The 26,250-nt window shown below is 41.2% G+C and overlaps 1 protein-coding gene and 1 long non-coding RNA gene across 3 annotated transcripts in view; one reads left to right on the plus strand and one right to left on the minus strand.

Annotated features, from left to right (window-relative positions):
- Window positions 1-24,073, plus strand: OGA (O-GlcNAcase). Of its 2 annotated transcripts, XM_028730513.2 has the most exons (16): window positions 1-434; window positions 3,835-3,886; window positions 4,628-4,725; window positions 5,977-6,107; window positions 6,282-6,453; window positions 8,446-8,544; window positions 8,692-8,976; window positions 9,198-9,356; window positions 9,958-10,562; window positions 10,898-11,072; window positions 14,399-14,484; window positions 15,355-15,459; window positions 16,360-16,445; window positions 17,908-18,100; window positions 19,189-19,348; window positions 21,979-24,073. In XM_028730513.2, exons 1-16 carry the CDS (start codon window positions 209-211, stop codon window positions 22,113-22,115), a joined length of 2,769 nt encoding a protein of 922 aa, XP_028586346.2. In that variant the 5' UTR covers window positions 1-208; the 3' UTR covers window positions 22,116-24,073. The 2 variants fall into 2 exon arrangements, with proteins under 2 accessions (XP_028586346.2, XP_028586347.2); XM_028730514.2 differs by lacking the exon at window positions 8,692-8,976.
- LOC114597569 (uncharacterized) overlaps window positions 4,073-26,250 on the minus strand; it is a 30,284-nt gene continuing 8,106 nt past the window's right edge. The window contains exons 2-3 of the long non-coding RNA XR_003706858.2: window positions 6,851-6,910; window positions 4,073-5,107 (exon numbers count right to left, since the gene is read on the minus strand). This is a non-coding gene — a long non-coding RNA (uncharacterized LOC114597569). The remainder of the gene's footprint in view (window positions 5,108-6,850; window positions 6,911-26,250) is intronic.

Genomic DNA, 26,250 nt, shown 5'->3' on the forward strand with positions numbered 1-26,250 from the left:
TCGCTCAAGCAGCTGCTTTGTTGGACTGCTCGCCCCTGCTCCCTTCGCCTGGCGCGCGGTGGGAAGGAGGTGGAGCCGCACGTGATCAGCAGCAGCGGCCCCGGTTGGCAGTCGAGCGAGCAGGGCGGTTGGTTCCGGCTCGGACCGGTTGGGGCTGGTTTTCCCCGCGCAAGCGCAGCCCGCCCCGGTTAGAGCGCAGGGAAGGGCGATGGCGGCGGACGGGAGTCCCGGAGCAGGCCTGGCGGGGATGGTCGACGAGGCGCGGGGGGAGCCTCAAGGCACACCTGGCCCCAGCCCTGGGGCTGCCGTCGCCTCGCCCACCGAGGCGTCCCCGGCGAGACCCGACCCGGCGGGCCCCGAAGCGGATCCCGACAGCGGCTCCGGAGCTGTGGGCAACGGGGGCCTTCGGCGGTTCCTCTGCGGCGTCGTCGAAGGTAAGGGGAGAGCGAGGGGCTGCGGGGCCGGGCGAATTCGCGGTCGAGAGCGAGGAGGAGAGGCCGTAGCCGGAACAAAGCATCCCCGCCTCTCCCTCCAGCGCCGTCTCCTCCTCCCCGCTCCATTTTCCTCTGGCTCCGCCCTGGGAATGAAACCTGGCGGCGGAGGGTTAAAACCGTTTGCTCTCGTCTGCGGTAAAGACGAAGCTGCCCTTTTCAGTGCATCTGCCTTCCAGTTCGCTGAATTTAAATACTGCAAACTTCCGAGCCACATGTTGGTTCTTCCGTTCACGTGAGTGCACACACTGTAAAAACGTTACGAAACGTGCAACAAAACAAAAACAGTTCACGGACCATAGCTGTCAAGGTTTCCCTTTTTTAAAAGGGAAATTCCCTTATTAAGAATAGGATTCCTCGCAAGAAAAGGGAAAAGTTGACAGCTATGTCACGGACACAGTTGAAAACTAGCCGCTTTCTTGTGCCCCAAGGTTTTTCCGTGTTTGGAGTAACCAGGTTGCTGATAGGGTTACAGTTCCGCTAGTGTTCTGGAATGGATAGTGGTAGTAGGTTTGTTTTCTTCCTGTGTTTTTTCATTGCCACAGAAAGAAAGAAAAACACTGAGGTGTTTATTCTTACTGGTTGGTTCTTCAAGTACCAGTGTTATGCTGCTGCCTAGACTAGGGGTGGGAACCTGTAGCCTGCCCCCCCCCCCCCAAGTTGTTAGATTCTCACCAGCCCTAGACAGTATGGTCGTTGGCAGGCTGTCATGGGAGATATGTCCCACATAATGCTCATGGGGTCTTGACTGGCAGGGAGTGACCAGCAACAAGACCTTGGGGTCATAGTGGATAGCTCAGTGAAGATCTCAGCCCATTGTGCAGCAACTGTGAAAAATGCAAATTCCATGCTAGGGATCATTTGGAAGGGATTTTAAATACAACGGCTGATATCATAATGCTGTTATACAAATCAGTGTGCAACAGCTTTAGGGATACTGAATACCGTTCAGGTCACTTCACCTCAGAAAGGATATTGCAGAGTTGAGAAAGTTTCATAAAAGGTCATCCAAAATAATCAAAGGGGTTGGGAAACTCCACTTTGAGGAAAGCATACAACATTTGGGACTTCTAGTTCAGAGAAAAGGTGAATAAAAGATAGCATAAAATTGTATAAACTATCTGTGATTTGGAGAAAGTGGATAGACAAGTTTTTCTCCCTCATACTTCTAGTACTAGTGAACATCCAATGAAGCTGAACATCGGGAGATTTAAGACAGTCAAAAGAAAGTACAGTATTTTCCCATGTATAAGACTACGTTTTTTTCCTTTAAAATAATGTCAAAAATTAGGGGTCGTCTTATACACAGATACATCTTCCCCCATTTTATTAAATCTGGGTCCCCAAAATAGTCTTATACATGGGGGTGTCTTATAGATGGAAAAATACAGTACACACAGTGCATAGTTGAACTATGGAATTTGCTCCCATAGGAGGCAATAATGGCCACCAACTTTAATGGCTTTAAAAGAGAATTAGACAAATTAATGAAGGACAAGGCTATCTGGCTGTGATCCATGATGGCTATGTTTTGCCTCCATTATTGGAGGCATATGCTTCATACTGTTTGCTGGAAACCGCAAGAGGGATAAGTGCTCTTGCTCCGCAAGAGGGATAAGTGCTCTTGCTCCGCAAGAGGGATAAGTGCTCTTGCTCTTGGGTCCTGCTTCTGGGTTTCCTATAGGCATCTGGTTTGTCGCTGTGAGAACAGTAGGATGGACTAAATGGTCTGATCTAGCAAGCTCTTATGTAACCTGTAAGGTATCATGTTACCTCTGAATCTGGAGAGGTGGACCTGCTGCGAGAGTGACTATTCACAGTTTGTGGTAGAGGAGCATGCATGAATTTTGATCTAGCATAGATTTAAGCTGTGAATATCAGCCTAAATCTAAATGTTGGTGGTTTTTTTCCACCCACCCAGTAGGTGTTGTTAGCTGTGGTGTTACATGATTTTTTTCTGTGGCATGTTGTAGGTTTGTGGTTTTGATGAGATCTCAGTATGGAAAAGGAGGTTTATTTCCAGCTTGCTTAATATAGAAAAGGGGTAGCTAATGTGTTGCCCTCCAGAAATTTTAGACTGAAATTCCCATCATCCTTGAATATTGGCTATGCTGGCTGGGACTAATGGGTGTTGGACTTCAAGACATCTGAAGGGTATCACATTGGCTATCCCTTGATATACACACTATCTGTATGTGTGCCTACTTTGTGTGGAGTTTTTGTGGGAGAATTGAGAAGTCAGATGGCTACCAGATGTTGTCAGGAATTAAATAGGTTTATTAAATCAGTCATGATTTGTGTATATGCAAAATGCCTCTTCTAAATAGCAACTTATATTACAAGGTGTATATATTGTCTCATGCCAGTCATGTTTGCACTTTTGTGAAAGTACAGCCAGGCACAGACATAACTCCCCCAAACCCTTTGTTCCTGGAGTGAGAAGCTTGTAATGAAAACTGCCATATTGATGGTTTTGGCAACCGGAGAAGAGCATAACAGCTTCCCACGCTGGCAGTTGTCTGAGTATTTTTGCAGGCACTGTTGGGGAAGGGTTCATTCTTACCCTCCTTACAATCATGTTTTAAAACACTCTAGCTCCACTTCTGATTTAATGCTTTGCTTCAGGGCTTAAGTTGGGTTTAAAAAAATGTGAGCTCAGGAGGCTATTATTTTTGACTGGGCTAGTAGCCTTGTAAAAACTTGTGGTTGCCAGGACCCTGCCTCTTCCCTTGTCCCTCTCCCCATGTTACTGGAATAACATGATTTTGAATTGGCTGTTTGCGGATGGGCACTTGCTGAGATGTAATGTTCAGGACCTGTGTGCATTTTTCTGTGAGTTACCCAGGTGCATGGATTCCATTGGTAACAGATTTGGAAAGGCGGCTTGTGTCATAGTCACTATGATGGCAGGCCTCGTTCACATCAGGGAAATGAACTGAGTGTACATTAGAACAGATTTTCAGAAGGTCATACTTTGCTCCAAGAAATGCATTCCAGTAGTGCTAAACAGGACATAAGTTCCAACATGTATCATGCATACAGGTTTGATCTCGCAGCATTTTACACTGCCGTACTTGTTTATATGTAGCGCTTCAGGCACTACTTAAAGGAACAACTGAGGCCTATTTATTTCAAACCCACTAGATACAGCTTTTGACAGCTAACTTGTACAAGTTTACCTCTTTAGTTCTTACTGTGCCCTAATTAAAGTTGCTTAACAAATTTGTATAATGAATTATTAAACTAATAATTATTAGTTTATTGTGGCTCAGATGTTGCACTTGATATTTTGTTAAGAAGCAGCACAATATTTGAAACTGTCTACCATCAATATTTCCCACAGGATTTTATGGAAGGCCTTGGGTTATGGAACAGAGAAAAGAGCTTTTTAGAAGGTATGTGGCATTGTGTACTGTAGCATTCTAATACATAATTTTTTTGGGGGGGGGGTTATTGGGTCATTGTTTTTGTTTTGATTTTATGTATTTGATATTTTTGTGAACTGCCCTGAGTTTTTTGGGTATAGGGTGGTATACGAAATACAGTAAGTATGTAAATAAATAAATAATAACAATTAGTCGTAAAAATAAAGAATTTGTTTAGTGCAGAATTAAGGCATAGGTTCTGAAAACTAAAGTATGGGAGGAGAGGAGGAGCCAAAAGGTCATAGAAAATTGAGTGGTTTTTGCTTTCAGTGACTGTTCTAAGCTAACTCATAATAAATCAAATCAAACCTCTGAAATTCAATTTCTATGCCGCTTTTCATTCAAATGAATCCCAGAGTGGCTTCAGTTAATAACAGTATGATAAAACAATACAGATGCAGTATAAATCATATAAAGTAATTAACAAATCATCAGCAAAACAATTGCTATATATAAAACACTGTTAACAAAGCAACAACTAATAAGCTAAACATCACAATTAAAGCAAAAGTCATATATGATTAACAAATCAATACAACATGTAAACAATATCAACAATATTAATAAAATAAATAAGCAGAATCCAGCAAAAAGCATTTATATACCACTTAATATTTCAAAAGCTCTGAGCAGTGTTTTTAAGTTAAGAAAATGAATAGTGTCCTCCAGTTTCCAATGTATTTCAAACAACATTTTAATTTTGCTTTGTAGACTTCAGAAATGGGGACTGAATGCATACCTATATGCACCAAAAGATGATTACAAGCACAGGATGTTTTGGCGAGAAATGTATTCTGTGGAGGAAGCTGGTAATTAAGTTTATTGCATTTTTAAATATATATATTCATTGAATTACAGTTGTTTCCACATTTGGATGGTAAATTAAAAGTGAAGTTGAGAGGGGTAAGCTTTTTGTTGCTTTAATTAAAAGATGCATTAAATAACTCTTAGAGGCTTTCCTGCCTAGCTGGATGAGAGAAAATCAGTGTTCTGTTAAAGTACACACACATAATTTTTTAATATCCTCCCCAACCCAACACTCCAGTCATGGAACTCAAGACAGCGTACATAGGATTCTCAGGTGGTCCTTCCATCCAGACACTGGCCATAGCCAGACTTGCTCAGCTTTAACAAGGTTGCTGCATTATATCACCTTGAATGATGCCATGGGATGATCTCTTTGCCTTAATGCTAGGGAGAAAGAAGACGTATTCAACCATGAGAACCCACAATGCTTCATTAATGGAGGAGAGAACAATGCCTGTGCTCCTAACTGACTTAGTTTCCTATTATATCAGCCTGGTACACATATAGCACAGTCTTTTCTCTCCTAACCCTGGTTCATATGCTCAGCATTTTTCCCAACTAGCTCATCATCAGTTCCTCCAATTCTTTCATTTTCAGAGCAAGCTGTGGTGCAGCATTACATTTGCACCAGCATTTTTGTGAACCACACGTTGCAAATCCATTTCTGTTCCAGCTGGACTGCCACTTCCCCACTCCCTTTCTACAGTGTCATCTACCACCTAGAGTCCTGTGGGACAGATTCCAGAAGAGAGAGGTTGGCTAGCAAAGACACCAGAGCCTGCTCCAGCCAGAATTGCTCCTGCCCCCTAAGTAGCCTGTGAAGAGGCTTTTGATGAGAAAGTTACATTAATGATACAACAACAATATTAAAAATATATTTCATTATATGCCACTTTGAAAATATTTGTATCCTGAAAGGTGGAATATAAATAATTGTAGTGAATATTTTAATGTCAAAGACAAAAGGAATCCTTTGTTCCAAATTGACATGTGCAACTTGATCCTGTACATGCTTACTTGAAAACAGATCCCAGTTTCCCCACATTTTACCGTGTGTGTGTGTGTGTGTGTGTGTGTGTATGAATGAATCAGATGGAGGACTGAGTATGTTTTGACAAAAAAATGTAAATTATTCATATTTCCTTGCCCCTTAAAAATATTTTTTGCCTGCACATATTGAAATGTATTCTGATTAATGAAATGCCTTAACTTCATAGTTGCTTGTTGCTAAAATAGTTGGTTTTGATTTCTAGAGCAGCTCATGACTCTCATCGCGGCTGCTCAAGAATATGGGATAGAATTTATCTATGCTATCTCTCCTGGACTCGATATTACCTTCTCAAACCCAAAAGAAGTTTCTACATTGAAACGCAAGCTGGACCAGGTATCTTATATTTATATATATTATAATTTTAAACATAAATGAGAAATTGCAAAAACACTGGATAAAGGAAATATGCCCCTACCTGTGTTGCACTCTAGGTGGGGTTACATTCCCTAGCTTTTATCTTGTACAATATTAACAAGTGTTAATATTTTTTCTTCTTTATCCTGCTAGGTTTCTCAGTTTGGCTGCAGGTCTTTTGCACTGTTATTTGATGATATCGATCACAATATGTGTGCAGCCGACAAAGAAGTGTTCAGTTCCTTTGCACATGCCCAGATCTCAATCACTAATGAAATCTTCCAGTATCTAGGAGAGCCAGAAACATTCCTGTTCTGTCCCACAGGTAAAGTGACTGCAGATACTGCATTTTAACAAGAATGAGGTCAAAAAGCCTTCTGTTCTTGTCCCCTTCCTCTCAAGGCAAACCTTTCCTGATGGAGGGGTTGGTGAAGAGAATTGCCGATTAGACACCATTCCTTAAAGGCACCCTGAACATCTTCAAACAGTTGGGTACAACCCTCCTTTCTGTCTTAGCCACACTTTACTTGAACTTGTTACAAATTTAAAAGCAGTCTATGGTAAACTGGGTGCGTATTTATGACTTCTAGTTGCAGGTATGTGGCATATTTTTTCACACTGTCTGAATATTTTTTCTTCGGGAGTTTGGTGGGGGTGGGATTCTAGCAGGTTTGCCATCTTAGTCTGTTGTAGTAAAAAGCAGTTTAAAAAAAATTACTTACATTGTGGCATAAGCTTCTGTAGAGCAGGTCTCACTTCATCAGATACAGGAAGGCCCACTCCTATAAAGTCACAGCATACAGAGCCAATGAACAGGTTCTTGTCTTAGTATTTTTTTCTGTTGTGATCACTCTGAAATCTTTGGGTGAAGGGCAGTGTATAAATTTAATAATAATAATAAAACCTTGGAAAGAGGAAGTAGAGGAAAACTGTTGAACGGTTAACTTGCGCTGTCATGAAACAAACAATTGCTGGTTGTAATTTGTGTTTTGCTATTGTTGATTGTATCCAACGTGATATCCAACATGTTATCTGAAATCACAACGTATTCACTGTACTCCTAAGTGACTTCCAATCTGACTTTCCTCATCAACGGATTAGAACTATGTGCAATGAAGGATTACATACACTGAGTATCAAGAGAAGAATAAATAATTAAAAAGAAAATACAAACGGTGGGGGGGAGAGAAATCTAATGAATAACATTCGCATGGGGAATGGCTAGCTCCTAAAATTTCTAGTTTTGGAACTAGAGCGTAGAAAATTCTGTGAGGGGCTTTCCTTCCTTGCCATTTCCTTCCTTTATGTACTTACATTATGTGAAGTGTCCTTGGCATAAGTTCATACATATTCTCTGTTGCCCAGGGTCTGGTGCATGAATTACTTTATTTGCCAAAGTACTTGTAACACTTTTGGCTATTCCCCAACAATGATGTTGAGCTAACCAAAGGCTCATTGCGTAGATATACCCTGCTTTCAGTCTTGCCAGGTTGTACATAGGTATGGTATTAAGATAACCTTACTGGAGATTCTCAGACTTACTTCAGAGCTTAAATGTAATCCTGCACGTGTAGCAAAATAACAGCGTTCCAGACTTGTTTTGGCAGGCATGCCTTCTTAAGAATAAATTTCTGCAATTCTGGATTCAGCTTTTTGAGCATGCATAGCTGAGACAAACCTACTCAATTCCAAAAGGAAGGAAGAGGTAGAATCCCTACTTGACAGGGAGGGAATGGAAGTAAAATGGGCTTACGGCCAGCTACTGTGGAAACACCTGAACAAAGGCCTGGAGAAGATGGCAGTTTCAGAACTGTCAAGCCTCTGCCCAGTTACCAGTCAGTTAGTCCCAAAACACAGGTGACCAAAAGAAACAAGAAGAGATACCGGCAACATATCCCAGTTGATAAGCAGTAGCCAGGATCAGCTCTAGCACCTTTAAAAGAAGTACTAGCAATCAGATCATTGCGTCCCAGTAACCTCTTAACTGTCAGAGTGTCCCTAATACCTTAAGCCTTGGAGGACAACAGGAATGAGCCTTTTGGAATTTAGGAAGGCACTTGCATTGTTGAGAATGTTTATGGATTCCTGTGGGAGTCCCTAAAGTTGTGTTGTTGTGACATTTATTTATTTATTGTCTTTACATTTAAACACTACCTCAACCATTGCAAGAGTTAGCAATAATATTTTTTGCATGAAAGCAAATCTGTCAGAAATGACAAGGCAGGATATTGGGAACTGCCATAATCATCTAGCAGTGCCACACACAAGAGAGCAAAATGTGATAGTGGGTTTTAACTTGTATTTTTCTCTGTTCCAGAATACTGTGGCACTTTCTGCTATCCAAATGTTGCTCAGTCTCCTTATTTACGAACTGTAGGGGAAAAGCTGTTACCTGGAATTGATGTGTTATGGACAGGTGAGTATTTTGCTTTGTTGAGGTTGATATTGCCAACTTAGTTCAGCATTCTTATTAAATGTTTTAGTATGCTGCTTAAATTTTATCATCCTGGCCTATGGCTAATCAATAAACTCATTCTGAGTCAGTTGTGAAACTACATTTTAGGTCCCAAAGTGGTATCTAAAGACATTCCAGTGGAGTCCATTGAAGAGGTTTCAAAGATAATTCGCAGAGCTCCGGTCATCTGGGACAACATTCATGCCAACGACTATGATCAGAAAAGGCTGTTTCTTGGTCCATATAAAGGTCGATCAACGGAACTCATCCCACGCTTAAAGGGAGTCCTGACCAATCCAAATTGTGAATTTGAAGCCAACTTTGTTGCTATTCACACCCTTGCAACCTGGTATAAATCCAACATGAATGGAGTGAGGAAAGATGTTGTGATGAGTAAGTTGATCAGAAGTGCTCAGTCACTATCTTAGGAACAATGCTTTTAGAAATAATGTAATAACCTTAATAATTTAATAATCTTAAATTTTCACTTTGATGAAAGGAGTTTCAGGAAATGTCATCTTAATAAATTAGTACTTTTGTCTTTAAATGCAAATACATGGCTGCCTTGAACCTTGCTCTTGAATTAATATTCTGTTTCTTAATAATCTCTGCAGCTGACACTGAAGACAGTACTGTTTCAATTCAGATTAAACTGGAGAATGAAGGCAGTGATGAAGATATTGAAACAGATGTTCTCTATAGCCCACAATTGGCCTTGAAGTTGTCATTAACAGAGTGGCTACAGGAATTTGCAGTACCTCATCAGTACAGCAGTGAGTAAGCAATTTTGGTTTTGTCTTGCCTACAATATTGGAGTGAATGAAGAATGTTACTCAAACCAAAAATGTTTTTCTAGAGTTCAGTAAAAAAAATCTGCTGAATAAAATACTTCAAAAGATTGCTGCTGTTACGGTTTCATTATGCATCAGGAACAGTTTTTGTTTAATTTTTTTTAAAGGAACTGACTCTTTCTGAGTGACAAGTATATTTCCCTGAAGCAATGTACTTTGTAAGAGATTCTATGTCGGGTGTGGGGGTGTTCTCAATTTGTCTTCGTTGGGAGAGGACACTATCAAAAATACTGTATTGAAAATATGTGGAATTGCATTGCACCCAATATAATTTATTCATCTGAAGGGATTGTTCTGAATTACACATCATATTTTTGGTACATGCAAATGTATTTCAGGAAAATGCACAAGTGTTGTGCCTTTTCAATATATGTCTAATTGCAGCAAAATACACATTTGCATGTATGTGTATGTCATTCAAAGACTGAGAGCGTGTGTGTTCACAAATTATTTATATATGTGAAATTTGGTTGTATGAAACAGCTGAGTAGATATGACTGAATTTTGTCTGCTCTGTCCGCAGGCAGACAAGTGGCCCATAGTGGCGCTAAAACAAGTGTTGTAGATGTGCCTCTGGTTACACCGTCCGCTTTAAATTCTACCACTGTGATTACTACCGTTTACCAAGAACCCATAATGAGCCAGGGAACTGCACTAAGCAACGAATCACAGGTTCTGGTCAAAGAGGAAGAAAAGAAGCAACTGGATGAGGAGCCAATGGACATGGTAGTGGAAAAGCAAGAGGATTCTGACAAGAATATCAATCAAATATTGACTGACATTGCTGAAGCAAAAATGTCAGAAGAGTTAAAACCAATGGATACGGATAAAGAGAGCATAGCTGAATCAAAATCTCCAGAGATGTCAATGCAGGATGATTGTGGTGATATTGCACCTATGCAGACAGATGAGCAAACTAACAAGGAGCAGTTTGTGCCTGGTCCCCATGAGAAGCCGTTATATGCAGTAGAACCAGTAACTCTAGAAGATCTACAGTTGCTTGCAGACTTGTTCTATCTTCCATATGAACATGGAGTCAAAGGGGCCCAAATGTTACGAGAGTTCCAGTGGCTCAGAGCAAACAGCAGTGTTGTTAGTGTGAATTGTAAAGGAAAGGACTCTGAAAAGGTGAGTGACTGCATTGTTTTCATTTGGTGTAGGTGTGCATATTTCCTATTTGAAAAAAGCACAATAGCAAAAGAAATAATGAGCAACTGCATTGGAAGTCCCTGAGCTGAACCTAGCCTGTAGATAATTAAGAATATCATGCATGTAGGCTGGTTGGTGGTGGAGTGTCTTGTGCTGTAGAATGTATCTTCATGCTTTGAATGTGTGCACTACTTGTGTGTCATCCTAGCTAGAGATGTAAAAGTCAATAGGTATTGTCATAATACCCATCTAGTTTCATCCGCAACATGAAAATACAGTTTGTATGAAATTTGTTCCTTTTTATCTTTACTTAGATTGAAGAATGGCGTGCTCGAGCCGCCAAGTTTGAAGAGATGTGTAGCTTGGTGATGGGCATGTTCACTCGTCTTTCCAACTGTGCCAACCGGACAATCCTCTATGACATGTACTCATACGTCTGGGACATCAAGAGCATCATGGCTATGGTGAAATCTTTTGTGCAGTGGCTAGGTATGTTCTTTAGGAACCAGTTAGAGCGGCAACTAGCATAAATGCTTGTCTTTAATTAGCCCATGGAAAAAATGATGTCAATTGAACGTTTTTATATTATGGTCGCTTTGACCCTAAATCCCTCTTGCTTTTTCTATTATTGGTCACCATTCATGTTTCACTATAGACTGGCAATACAAGTGACAGTGGACATACACTGAATATCTCTCTTGGTCTTGAATTTTTTTTCTTGGGCTAAGGAACATAAAAGTTGATCTCTGAAACATAAGTTTTGACTCAGACTGAATGCACACTGGACTATAATGCAGTATTTCCCGGCCTTGTTGCAAAATTGGAAATGACACTATGAAATGTGACCATGCCTCAGCTATCTGCTGCTTGCTCTGTCTCAATAACGTTATTGCTGTCTTCAACAGAACAATTGCAGATGTGACCTTTCAATGGGCCTGGCCAAGAGGGAGCCGAGCCTCCCAGCCCTTTCTCTGCGCATGCGAGCTTTAGCATAAGGCTATTCTGGTGCAAAAGTGATTTGCTTTAACATTCGCAAGATGTCTGATTTTGGGCAAGGGAAGAAATTCCAGAGCTCTGAAGTCTGCTTTCATACCAGACTGTTCTCTAAAGAGAAATCAAAGAGCCTTTTTTGCCTGCAGCCCTTTTTAAATTACACGGGTTTTTTTTGGAATAGCACCAGCATGGCCTGGGTTCCTCTAGTGACCTCATTTCACTTTCAGGTTTCAATCCAACTGTAAGGAATATGCTGTGGACTTGCTTGATGCACACAGCAGGCAGCAACGCTGATGGTTTCCTGTCACAATTTCTGTAGTTGTCACAAATCTCATAATAAACCTCTTGCACCATACTGGATCAGCCTACAGTTCTTGGATCACTTGAAGCTGTAATCACTTGTATACATTCATAAGTATTCATAGGTCGTATTGAGCTAGTTGCCAAGATATCCAATATTGCATTTTGCTGTTACTCAGCAGAAGACCATATGGTTCTAGCAAAAAAAAAAAAAGGACTTAGTGCAGAGAGGTTTTTTAAGCCGGAGCATTTCCCACTAGGAAACAATTCAAAACTTGAGCCTTAGAATAGAGTTAGTACCTTCATGAGACCAACTCTCATTATGAGTTATTTCTTTGTCTCTTTCTTCTCCCCTCAGTATTGGTTCAGGCATTATAGATTGTTTAGGGAAGAGGAACAGGAAGGTAGAATCGGCCAACCCCTACAACAAGATTGTCAGCCCCTATTTTAAAGGCAGGAAGGGAGGCACACCATACTTCTAAGTGGTATATTTGGTTACCAAATTACCCATTTTGTCAAAGAAACAGATGGGAAACTAAATTGTGCATTTCTCCTGGAAGGAGCATTAAGCTGCTGCAATGATAAACATGAACTTGATTGATCATAGATTTCAGCTGTGAGGTTGATTTGCTTTTGAAACATTTCCCAGTTTTTGGAGCAGGCTGCTGATCATAGCTGCCATTTTCTTTCATAAGGATGGCTTCTCCCAGCAGAAGTACTTAGTGCATGCTACCCATTTCTGACACTATCTGGTAATACAGTACGTTTGTATATTCCACTGGATGCATCTACACCAAAAGAAACTGTCTCTCCGCAGACCAAGTGAATTCTTGTAGTTGAGATCTTGGTCTTGCTGTTTATTGAGACCATTTTTTAGTTTATATAATTACTTATATAGTCATAAAACTTGCTTCTCATTTGATGTGAATACAGAAGAATCACTAAACTGGAATGGTTTAGCCATTGAATGTTGATACACTTGGTGGTCCGCTGAAGGCTGATCTCTATACCCTTTATTTCAATCCAGCTAGCATTCAGTTTATGAAACTAGTGTAGATAATACTACTATGGATTACTAATGCCTTCTACTGTCTTCTTCCCCAATGTGTGCAGATGGGAGAATCTTCAGCACAAGTATCTACTGCTATTGGATGGACCACGCCAGATGCTTTCAGCGTGTCGTGATTAATAAATTTAAGATGGGAAGGTTCTGTCCATGAGGCAGCTCAGATTAGGGCAGTAGGCACGGCCTGAAGTCACATTTGCGCAGCGACTCAGGCATTAACTCTTGATTTTCATTCATACAGCTCTTCATTCATGCAGCTCTGTAAAGTGTATAATAGTTGGAATGCTAGTTATGGTGTAGTCTCAAAGGAGAAGTACTCCAAGTTACTAGCGAAAGGGTATAATATAAAGCCTCTTTAATGAAGCACTCTGATATGGAAACAGAAGAAACTCTAATTGACATGTTTTGAGTCATCTCAGACTTGCTATTTTAAAGGCTGTCTTTCATAATTGGCTAAGCATTGATATCCAGCTTGGTTCACTTTGAGACTACCTAGCTAGTATGACACATTCGACTGTACTGATCTGAGATTGTTACTTGAACAGGAAGTAGATCGCTGTCCACAAGAGGAAACAGACTTGCGCAGCTTATCTTATCAGAAGACTAGGCAGGTTACTTTAATCCCCGTATCAACAATTCACCTGCCTATCCCCTCTCAAAGATGTTAGTTATGCTAATTGGTTGTATAACTTGGCTATCAAAGCTGTTATCAAAGCTTAGCCATTATTTAAAAATATATATCCTTCTTACTAAATTGTGCAGAGGGCTTTAAAGCCCTTGCCACAGCTGCCTGTCAGGAATTAATGGCATTTCTCACATGGTTGAGGGTGGGTAAAATAAAATACTGTAACCGAGGCTGTTGTTGCCTAGATTGGGAACAATATGTGTGCTGTGGTTACTGTTGTGTAAGCAGAGCTACGGAAGTGGACAGTATTGGTTTCTAATCTCTTGAAAAAGAAGTATCTGTTCCACATAGCTGTTTGGGCTATTCCATCCCACGCCAAACCTGGTTTTCTGGCAAGATTCAAACAATATGAAAATGTGACTTCAGACAGGTCCAAGTATTTCCATGGGGCTGTGATAATGGCTTATTTTCTATACCTTAATCAATGAAAATGTGAGAGCTGTTCCATGTTCTTAGTGATGAAAGAGAAGGACAAGGCAAGCTCAACTCGTGGAATAAGTATTATACCTGTACAGAACGGGGCATACTGGCTTTTTACAGTATTGAATTTTCTGCTGTCTAAGGCTCACTTCATTTTATTAACAAAGAGCACAAAGCATCTAATCAGGAATCTTTACACACGGCAGCATTATCGCAGCCCCTCAAGTTCTTGGATTGTAGCTCAGTTAGAGAGCTTTTCCCACAAAGTGTGTATTAGCTTGTTGGACATTTTAGCATCTCAGGACAATCCCCCTTCTCGTAACGTTCTCCGCTTGGATCTGATCTCCACAGGGTGTCGTAGTCAATCTTCAGCACAGTTCTTAAGTGGAGACCAAGAACCCTGGGCCTTTAGAGGTGGTCTAGCAGGAGAGTTCCAGGTATCAATATGAATTCACAACTGAATGACATTGTCTTTGTTTGAGAAATCTTTTATTGCGCGTCGGAGGACTGGAAGGCTTGGTCTGCCGAAGGCTTTCTGGTCCAAACCCAAATAGCCTGACAGCTTTGTTTTTAAATAATTTTCCTCCCATTTCTACAGTAATATCACAAGGAGATGCTGCCATTCCCACGCGCCTGCGAAGCGCTGCGGCTTTTAGTTGTACATTTCACATTGTTTCTTTGCAGGTCGCACAGCGTTTTTATCTGCGCCCGCAATTGCACAATGCGCGCCTGCTTGTCTGCCGACGAGAACTCCATGAGCAAAGAAAATACAATACTGTGTATTCCAAGATCCTCTCTAAGCAAAACTTGTAGTTTGCATTCCTCATAATCCAGTTGGCAAACCAGTCCAAAAGAAATGTTTCTTCTGTGCCTGAATTTGCTCATGGATTTTTCAGGGGCTTACTTTCTTCCCCCTCACAGGTGCTCTCTGCGCACAGCCAATTGAGTCAGCATGTTGTTTTGGGGTTAGTGTCTCCTCTGGCCAGTTAACCCTCTTCAGACCAAACCTTTCCTCCTGACATGGCTATGTTAAGCTGAGAGCATAGATGAGATTTGGTGAAATTATACTAAAGCAGAAATGAGTTTAATGTAAACTCTATTAAGTGTTGTAACAGTTGTGTATCTTTAAAAAACTTCTGTTCAGATAAAATGGAAAAATGGTCCTTACATTTGTAAAGCCTACAAAACCCTACTTCCCTCTGGGGTGCCTGCAGTAGCAAAAGTTAACTTGGGAGTCTGCAATGCACGCCCAGGAATGTATTGCATCTTGCTTCTCAAACATTTACACTAATTTTTTGTTTTCACAGCGTTTGCTGCCTATTGAAGGAGCAAATGACCTCTTTTTTCAGCCACCTCCTCTTACTCCAACTTCTAAAGTTTACACCATCAGACCCTATTTCCCTAAAGATGAGGTAACCCATTTCTTTGGTCATTCTTGTACACAGTAATGCTGTTTGGAGGAGCAAGTTGATAAAAGCAATTGTTTCTCTATATTTTGTTATTCTGTGAGTCTTCTGAATGCCTAGGAGAGGTGTGGTTCAAATGGGGGAAATGTAACAAGGTTGAGTGGCTTACTCTGGGTTCATGGAAGTCTCTGGCAGCCCTAGCAGTATTATTAAAAAAATCTTTTTCCTAGGTGCTTTTTATGTGATCCCATTTATCAAAGGGAACATAAGCCTTGGGATCCCAGCCCAGTTGACTGCCTTGATAACACTGAATGAGTTTAATGTAAACTACTGATCACCAAGTACAATGAATAAGGAGCGACATAATCCAAATGCATGTTAGCCTGAACTATTTGGAAATAATACAAAATCTCAGAAGCATTGGAGGATAGCTCAGGAAACATAGTAAACTGCCTTGCATTGAGTCAAACTATTGGTTCATCTAGCTCATTATTATCTACCCTGACAAGCGGCAGCTTTCCAGGAGATTCCCAGCCCTACATGGCGATGAACCTGAGACCTTGTGCATGTAAAGCAGGTGTTGCAAGCCCTGAGCTCTGGCCTTTCCTGTTAGGTTATTTATCTGACACATTTGTACTGTGTACTTCCTCCAATGTGACTTACAAGGAGTTATTTTAGTTTCACGGCACAATGAATTCCATGTGGATTTAAGCCTGCATTTCCCTAGGCCATCCAATCTGCCATCCACTACCTGCCCAATATGAGCTGTTGTGGAGGCATGGAATACAATGAAGTAGTGAGGATGCCTGTCAGTTAGTAGAACAGCAAGGCTTCCTAAGCAACAGTTCAGGTGTATGTGCTATGGGAGGGAAAACTCACACAATGAATATTTGTATATGTCTTTAGGCATCCGTGTACAAGATCTGCAGAGAAATGTATGATGATGAAACTGATCAGCCTTTCCATAGCCAGCCGGACTTAATTGGAGACAAGTAGGTATACTCTTGAAATAAACTGGAATTTGTTGAATTACATACAGTGGTACCTCAGGTTACAGACGCTTCAGGTTACAGACTCCGCTAACCCAGAAATAGTACCTCAGGTTAAGAACTTTGCTTCAGAATGAGAACAGAAATCGCGCAGCAGCGGCATGGCAACAGCGGGAGGCCCCATTAGCTGAAGTGGTACCTCAGGTTAAGAACAGTTTCAAGTTAAGAATGGACCTCCGGAACGAATTAAGTTCTTAACGCGAGGTACCACTGTACTGTATTCATTTCGTAATAGTACTCCTTGTGGGTGACTAATCTTTGGCGCTCCAGATCTTGGAGCCCAGCCACCATCAGCAGCATGCAGCATGGCCAGTGGTCAGGGATAATTGGAATTAGAGTCCAGCAGCATCTGAAGTGCCTACATTCTTGCTGTTTCATTGATCAAACTGTGTATGTGTGGGGGGGAAACCCATCCTATAAGGTGCTCCTGTAAGCTTCAGACATTTTATTGTTCAATGAAGGTAGTGCAGCTGCAAATACTGTGATTCTATGTTTGTATGGATTGGCCATTGAATGTACTGACTGTGGATTGTCATGTAAGCCTCCCTTTTCACTCCCATTTGAGGCTTGCCAATTCTCATGATCCCCAATACTGCAATACTGTTGTTGTTTTTTAATTATTTTTTAAAAAGCATTAAACCATTTGGGGAGGAGTAGGGGTGTTGGCTTTACTTTGTAAATTTACAGCTGAAACCACTGTCCAGGCTTTAGGCATTTACTCACATAGTTCTCTTCTGCTGCCTGGAGCAGCCGTCTTGGCTGTTGGTAAAACCCACTTCTGCACTTTTTATAATCCCTACTAATTCATTATAACAATTCCCAATTCTGATTACCTTTCCATAATACACTTAATTTTGAAACCCCCTTGGATAGGTACTTAGCCACTTGTATGTTCTACATGGGGACGCGGGTGGCGCTGTGGGTAAAAGCCTCAGCGCCTAAGGCTTGCCGATTGAAAGGTCGGCGGTTCGAATCCCTGCGGCGGGGTGCGCTCCCGTTGCTCGGTCCCAGCGCCTGCCAACCTAGCAGTTCGAAAGCACCCCGGGTGCAAGTAGATAAATAGGGACCGCTTACTAGCGGGAAGGTAAACGGCATTTCCGTGTGCGGCTCTGGCTCACCAGAGCAGCGATGTCACGTTGGCCACGTGACCCGGAGGTGTCTCCGGACAGCGCTACCCCCCGGCCTTTTGAGTGAGATGGGCGCACAACCCTAGAGTCTGTCAAGACTGGCCCGTACGGGCAGGGGTACCTTTACCTTATGTTCTACATGATGCCTGACTAACTGGCATTTAAAAGTACTAAGTCATAGTTCTTAGACTTGTACAACTTGCAACCGTGGTTGATTTATTGTCCTGTGCTCTTTAACTGTTATCTTTGGGCTCAAATGATGATTCCTTTCTTTTCAGGCTAGTAGGTGGTTTGCTGTCCCTCAGCCCAGATTACTGCTTTGTCCTGGAGGATGAAGATGGCATCTGTGGCTATGCACTGGGCACCGCTGATGTAACTCCTTTCATTAAGAAATGCAAAATTGCCTGGTTTCCTTTCATGCAGGAGAAATACAGCAAGCCAAGCAGTGATAAGGACCTATCAGAGGCAGAGGTTAGTTATGCTAGCGTATGCTTGAGTTGTCAAATTGCTGTTTTTAGGCTTTCATCCCCTGTTGTCTTTATACCCCTAGGAAGAGTAGGGGCAATTTATCCAATTTATTCCAATATAGAGGCCTCAGACACATGACACTGTGATAGTGTGATGGCCAAGTCGTCTCTAGAATTAGTTTCTCTCTGTGCCTTTATAAATCCACACTTACAATTATCTCTAACATTGAGTTATATTTCATTCTTACTACTTAAACAGAATAATTCTAACTGATAGCTTTATATTTAGTACACTGCAATATGTAATCGTAGATTCTATTTTACAGTGTAGTTATGGTTCGACATAAATCATAGAATAGGCAATGTAGCGTGTTCATTAGATTTCAGAGACTCCCTTCCTGATCACAATATTATAAAAGCTCTGGGAGTGCCTGGGAGAGGCTTGATGAAAAGCCTCACTTCTTTTCACTGTCCGGAACCCAAGCATAAATCATCTAACTGCCAATCTGTCATGACACTCAATCCTTTCCCCTCTTTTAACCACTGTGATATTTGCATTTAGGATAGAATAGCTAACTAGCCTGATATGTTTTAGATACACAATTTCTGCTGCTACTGAATTTAGTTTCTCTAAATTTAATTTATTTGGATTTGAATAAACTCATTGCATTATTTTTGTTCTGCTGAGTGTATGCCAAATAATGGCTATCTTTATTGTACCTTGAAATAAACTTAAGATTTGTTACTAGCAATTAAGGTCTGCATTGTTTAAAAACGATGTTTTTTATCAGAAGCTTAGAACAGTAAAAGAGAATATAGCTTTCAAAAGGGAAGTTCTTCTGTTTTTCCAGCACCAGCCACCCAGTTTAATCTGTATACTTATCTCTAATTACTTAAAGAATGGTACTTACCAAATCCACTGTATTTAGCTACTTTAGCTTTTTGTTTAGAGATTAATGTGGTTGTCAAGTGAATAGGCTAATCCAAGTCTGTAGAAAGAACCTGTTCGGCAAGTGCACACAATGTTTCCAGCATAGATCACTGAACATTTTTTTTGATGTTGAAAGACTATTTCTTTTGTGCCTGTTGTAGAAAATTATGCTGAGCTTCCATGAGGAGCAAGAAGTTCTGCCAGAAACATTCCTTGCCAACTTCCCATCACTGATAAAGATTGATATCCATAAGAAGGTGACTGATCCAAGTGTGGCTAAAAGCATGATGGCATGCTTGCTCTCTTCTCTGAAGGCAAATGGTAAGCTCTTATTCCTGACTCTTGTAGCTGTTTGGATATGAAAGGCAACTGTAGGCTCATTACTAACTGCCTATGTCCGTATCTGAACTAGACCTGGGCAATTTTTCAATAGATCTTTCAAAATTGGTTATGAAGTCCACATCACAATAACGGTTCATGAAATGTTATTTGGCAGACATTGCGATTTTGAGAAAACTGTAGCCAGCCAATGTTTCTTAGTGCCTCCGCTGCCTCCTGCAGGAGCAGCGAGCGACTCACAAGAGCAGGCTATGTTTCTTTGGATTGTGCAAGGAGCCCCAGCTCAGCTCCGCTGCCTCTGCAAAAAGAAGTGACAATTATGAAAGTAGCTGGAAAAGCAGCAGCCAGCCAGCAGCAGAAACTTATCAGCCCTCACAATAGACTTCTTTCGATTTTGCAGCAAGCCCTGGCTCAGGAGGCTAGAAGCCAGTGTGACAGGCCAGTAGGTGTGGTTTACAGAGATGCTGCTCTGAGCTGGCTCGGGGCTTCTTGTTGAGAGCCCCCTTTGCCCCTTCCTTGCCCCCATGAAAGAAGAAACTATGGCTTTCTTCAGAGCAAGAACCAAAAACGTTGCCCTGTCATTTAACTCTTTTTCTTTACTCCCGTCCCCCCTTCCACCTGTGTGAGTACATGCACTAAGCGTCTCTCTCCCCTTTGATGCCTTTAGGGTGCAAGTTGGTGTGTAACATTGCTGGTTCACCCTAAATAGCTTCCTTCATATAAAAAAGGAATTTATTTATTTATTTTAATTATTTTAAGGATGCTATCTTGTTGTTTGTTTGCCCTTCCTCCTTCCCTTGGATAAAAAGAGAGAGAGATTGGTGGGATGGGGGCTTTTGGGGGGCCCTTCTGTGTCATAGTAGGGGGAAATGAAGGGGTAAAGATTTGTTTCTGCCTTTATGCTGAAATGGGAGATTGAGTGGTGGTTGTGCAAGCAAATGTATGTCTACTCAGAAGTAAGCCCTACTGAATTCAGTGGGGCTTACTTATGCATAGAATTGCAGTTGGCCCTCTGAGTGGGAAAGGAGATGCAACTTGACACTAGTAAATTACATAAATTATCTTAAATGGGTAGAAAACAGATTAAATTGTTAATCATATGCAAGTTTAATTAATATTTTTACTAAATCTACTACTTTTGTAAATTTTAAATTTGCCTCTAAAACGGAATAGAACATTAATATATTCTCCAGAAATCTTCAATGGTTTAGTTGAAGCATGCTATAATTGAGTTAATTTTCATATAACTATATGCATCAAATTTAGATTCTTTGTTGTTCAATATTTTCCTGGATTATTTGTATTCACAATGACTCATCACTGTGTTTTGGATTGTCCTACATCTGAATACCACAATTTGGTATCCAAGCCCAAAACCAAAGTCCTGTTTGGATACATTTTGGGTTGCCTGCTGATGAAAGTGATGATTTCATCAGTGTATGGTAATTTAGACCCATAACTTAGTAGTGGTTGCCAGGACATTACCATGTTCTTATCTATGTAGTACCATCTTATTTTGGATATTGTGATATATCGGCATATCGTGATGTTTAGTTGGTGATATATCATAATGAAAACCAAGTATCGTCCAGCCCCCTAATATGAACATCTCCACCAATGGCCTGAACATAAGATCTGCCTGAGAGAGAGCCCTCCTTAGTATGCCCGGTGTCCTCACTATCTAATGTTTGCTAAGACATAAGGAAAGGGCTGGTGGTAATGCCCTTGCTGTGGAACCCCCTGCCAAATGAAGCCCATTCACCCACATCCCTCTTGGTTTTCTTGTTCAGAAGGGCCTTTGGCTTTAGAATTACGACTCTTCAGTTGGATCTGTATGTGTCACCTCATTGATGAGATGTCACCTTTTTTAGCCAATGAAGAACCACTTCTGCAGCCCACATCATCCTTAGAAGTCCTAGACAGCTATGCAGTTTGAACAGTTGTATGCAAGCTTCCTGAGAAGACTGGTGGACACCCAGTAGCTGAGATCCAGAAAAGCATGCAACTGGTTCCACATAGTTTCTTTATACAGTATGCTGCTTTTCCATAATAAACTGTGTCCAGAGATAAGATTAATATCAAAATATAAAACACTTGAGGGACGCAGGTGGCGCTGTGGGTAAAAGCCTCAGCGCCTAGGGCTTGCCGATCGAAAGGTCGGCGGTTCGAATCCCTGCGGCGGGGTGCGCTCCCGTCGTTCGGTCCCAGCGCCTGCCAACCTAGCAGTTCGAAAGCACCCCCGGGTGCAAGTAGATAAATAGGGACCGCTTACAAGCGGGAAGGTAAACGGCGTTCCGTGTGCTGCGCTGGCTCGCCAGAGCAGCGATGTCACGCTGGCCACGTGACCCGGAAGTGTCTCCGGACAGCGCTGGCCCCCGGCCTCTTGAGTGAGATGGGCGCACAACCCCAGAGTCTGTCAAGACTGGCCCGTACGGGCAGGGGTATCTTTACCTTTATAAAACACTTGGGGGGGGAACACCTCTTGACTTTGATTCAACTGCACAATGCAACTGCACAACTGCACAATCAAACAATGTTTGTGAAGTTTCATTATAAAGGCACCTCTCTGCTTCTACTCTCTTCCCAAATATCTCCTCTCGTGTCTTTTTCAGGCTCCCGTGGGGCTTTCTGTGAAGTGAGACCAGATGATAAAAGAATCCTGGAATTTTACAGCAAACTGGGATGCTTTGAAATAGCTAAAATGGAGGGATTTCCAAAGGATGTCATTATTCTTGGAAGGAGCTTGTAAGGAGATTGTCGGTGAACTTTTGATACTGTAATCACGTAATGGTTGGAGAGCCTGAGGTTTTATCTTGTTGCTGTTCCATGCAAAGGCAGCAGTCAGCTGGCCTGACAGGAGCTATGTGAGAATTCATCCATTACCCTTTCTGAGATGCTGCTCAAAACATTATTGGAAAATGGATACTGGTCATCCTCATTTCCTGGTCTTAAGCAAAGTGCCAAGGAGTACTGCATATTACATAGACAGACACATGAGTTCCCAAAGAGGTACTGGTGGCAATTCCATGCATCCACCTCTGTACTCGGCAGAATGGCTGTCTTTTCCAGAAAATCCTGACATGAAATAGTTTTCTGTGTCCTGTTCTTGAAGTGGGATGAGAGAGATGAACATGGGATCTCTCCATTTACAGAGGGAAACAGGGTGTTGGCCAGCTTAAGGACAAACAAACACTGACAACTCTAGGTTTTGTTGATTGTCAGGCTTGCTGATAGGGAAATTGAATGACCATCACTTCTAAAGAATTGGTTAAGCTTTGTGCTTCATAGGGATAAAAACTGTGCATTTGTCTGTGGCAAAGTCACTCAGTGGCAGAAGTGTAAATTTCAGTGTGTAAATATATATAAACTCGCTGTATGCTAATACTTTGTGTTTAATCGTTTTAGTAATTTTGCTTTCTGAAGCAAAGCGGTATTCTGAGACAGCACCTTTGAATAATGTCAAACCACAAGAGAGGCTGATGCCAACTTCACTACAGGCCTTTTCTACCGTGCCTCGTGCCCTTCACTAGAAATGCCGCTTTGGGGGAAAATGAGCGCTGATGGAGAAGGGCCGTTCCTTTAGAGGACAAACTCTTCAAAGGTGGAGTGGACACTGCCTCCTGCTGGGGGAAAGCTGGTCAGAGGGCAACCTCATGAAATCATTGATGCCCCTGACAGACAGCCAGATTGCCTATCCAGACTGGTTGGATGGGTGGAATACTGCAGTTTACAGCTTCCACCTTTCCATGTCAGTCATTCTGACTAAATCAGGGTCTTCAAGTCATGCACATTTGTGACAGACTTCTTTGTGGACAAAAATAAGCACATTTTACAGATTTAAGTAGTTATCTAATTTTATTATCACTGCATTTAAGTTGTCCCCTGAAATCAGATAAGTGGAATCTGTATGGCTTAGGAATATTAGTAAGTCCATAACTTGGAAGGAGTTATTACTGTTCCATATAATGCCTTGTTCCCGTGAGGCAGTCAGTCAACGTTACATCTCATTTTTCTCATCTGCTACAGTCAACTGCTTTTGCTTCCTTTGAAAATATTCCCTTTTGAAAGGATTGAGTTTAACCTTTTTTTAAAACCCTCTGTGTAAACTTTGAAGAGGTTTTATACACTTTTTCAAATGGAATTTTACTGTTGGTGTACCTTGCAGCCTCTTCTGAGATGCTGGTGTTCAGCCTTTGTTATATGTTCACTATGAGAACAGTTTTAATAGCAAGTTATTTAAACTGCAGCAAATACATTTCATTTGGAGTGCAAGGCACCAAACCATAATGATAGATCTTGCATAATTCCAAGCTGGTTTTCATGAGGATTCTATGGCTTTGAGTGTATGCAAAGCAGCTAGCCACTTGGTTTAGTTTTAATTAGATCTCAGAGAAAACATCTGGATTTATGGCATTACACATTTCAGGGGAGGGGGGGTACCTGGGTTTTTATACTGTTAACATAAACTTATGAATTTATCACTGTTAAGTTAATTGTGTGATGGTCTTGAAAGTCTGGGTCAGTCTCTCACTCGGGTTGTAAAGTGATGCAGTGACACAACTTTCATGGTTATCAGTTTTCATTGTGTACAGTTGGAATGCCACTTTCATGACTGTCTTTAGACCTACTGTATCTGTAGCAGAACAATGGACTGTGTAAAATTGTATTTGAAGACCATGTGAGAAATAGAATAAATTGCAAACTGAATGTAAAGACTCGTCTCTGTATAATGCTGCAGAATGAGGAAAGTGGGTGGAGAAGAATAATTCTTCATACTGTGTTTCAGAGCATTCTGCTGATTATGTTGAAGAGATGGCTTTTAGTACAGCAAATTTGCTTTTGAGCTGTGTTCATTGCTGCTGAGCCTAAACATTGCTATTTTGTAAATAGCCTTATTAGCATGGGGAGAAAGCATAGGGAACTTTGTCTTGGGCGGGTGTAATAATCTAAGATGCTATTTGGAGGTCAAATATAATGTCGTATTTTTTAAATAAAAGAATCAGAGCAATTAAAATTATATGATGAAGCTAGTGGTGGCCAGTTTGTGATTGAGGCTGGCTATTTACAGTATTTCATTTTTTTACCCTATTCACCTTTTATTTGTTATGTGGCTTTTCCACAAAAAACCATGCTCAAAGTGGCTTACAACAAACAAAATAGGAACACATTTCAAACAAACAGTGTAAAAACAATTTCATGATAACATAGCAAAATAGCTATTTCAATACCATAAATATAACAAGATTACTTAAACAACATGCAGCTTCCAATAGCAAAAATAACAAGGGAGCTTCAAAGTTTCACCTTAGTCCTAGAAACATCCCTTCCATGATGTTGCTGTCCTGCAGTCACTTGCAAGGCTTAGGGCAAGACCCCTCCCATGATGCTAAAGTTTATACACCACTTTAAAAACAAAACAAAAAACCCTCAAAGAGGTTATGACCTATGGTTTGGAAGGTGAGAGGAAATGAGACATTCAGAAGCCTACTTAATGCACTGTCCCAAACCTTTGATTTCTTTTCCATTAATACTGGACATTATTAGGATTCTAACAAACTGCTTCATACAAGGCATTTAAATATCCCCATTCCTTCCCAATTTGCTGTAGAGCTTAAAATTGCATGAAGAGCAGAATAATTGTGTGTTTTATTGTGACATTGTGTTTCTATACACAGACAAATGTGGGGCAAAGTGAGCAAGGGGCCCAGAGCATTGAGCTTCTGATGGTATTTTTGGCCAGCGTTACTCTGCTGTTTCAATGCAATGAAAAGCATGATGAACACAAATACATTCATTATCCAGAACAGTTAGCCTCTCATAAGAAAACAACTTGTTAAACTCATCACTCATGTTAGTCTCCATTGTTTCGGAGTAACTGAACTTAGGAAGCATTAGCTTAGGAGCCCTTCCGTTTTAAGACGCTGTTGTTTTCCTGTCCAGATGGCTTAGCTCCCTATTACACAGTGGCCTATCCCACTTACAGAAAGCAAGTGACCTGAATCCAGGATGCCCTCACTATTTCTTTTCAGCAGGAAAGGAGTGGAGCATCTGTCAAGTTCTTGGCTCATCTCCCCACCCCCTGCTTTTAATCCAAAGAGTGTCAATGCTCACCTCAGCTGGATGTGGCAAATATGCCACTCATCTTCCTCTCAGATTCCACAGGGTTTAAATTAGGAATCATTCCATATCAAAAGTTGTCTTTTACTGGACATATGGAACCAGTGCTAATTGCATGCACGTTGGCAGTTATGCAAATTTTAAAGTGTTTTCTCCTATTTGCTTGTCTAGTCTTTTGTATTTTTTGATTTCCTATTCCAAACCTTAATAAAGTCTTTGATTTGGAACTTGAATGTGTACTTTTGTCAATCCCAAAGATCTACTCCTTTACATATCTTAACTACTACACATATAGAGCATGGGAAGGTAAAAGACTGAATTTGGCTTGCTGTGACAGGGGATCCAACTAGTGCTTATGTCTCCCTGGCAAATTCAGCTCAAGCATTTTGGGACGTTTCTCAACCAAGAGTAGAGACCACTGAAAAGTGGTGGCCATTTAAAAGGAGTTGCGGTTGAGGGATGGGCTGTGTGTGCCAGAAAAGGTCTTGCTCTAACCCCTTCTCCACTCCACAAGTATGTCCTGGTAAAGTAGGTGATTTGAGATACGTGATTGGGAAGATCTGCAGTTAACACATTCCCTATAAGAGTGGATATCATCCCTCATAGGTTGCTGTAGTAGTATTTCAGCTGCCTCTGCTGGGTGTTAGATGCTTACAAACTCTTGGTTCCAGTGCCTTACTGTGTATATACCCTATTCTCTCACATTGATTAGCTTTAAGAGAAACCCAGATCACCAAAATGCTGGAGAGGGTGCATCTCCACAGGCA

This window comes from Podarcis muralis, chromosome 6 (assembly GCF_964188315.1).
Source record: "Podarcis muralis chromosome 6, rPodMur119.hap1.1, whole genome shotgun sequence".
In the NCBI taxonomy this organism is placed as follows: domain Eukaryota; kingdom Metazoa; phylum Chordata; class Lepidosauria; order Squamata; family Lacertidae; genus Podarcis; species Podarcis muralis.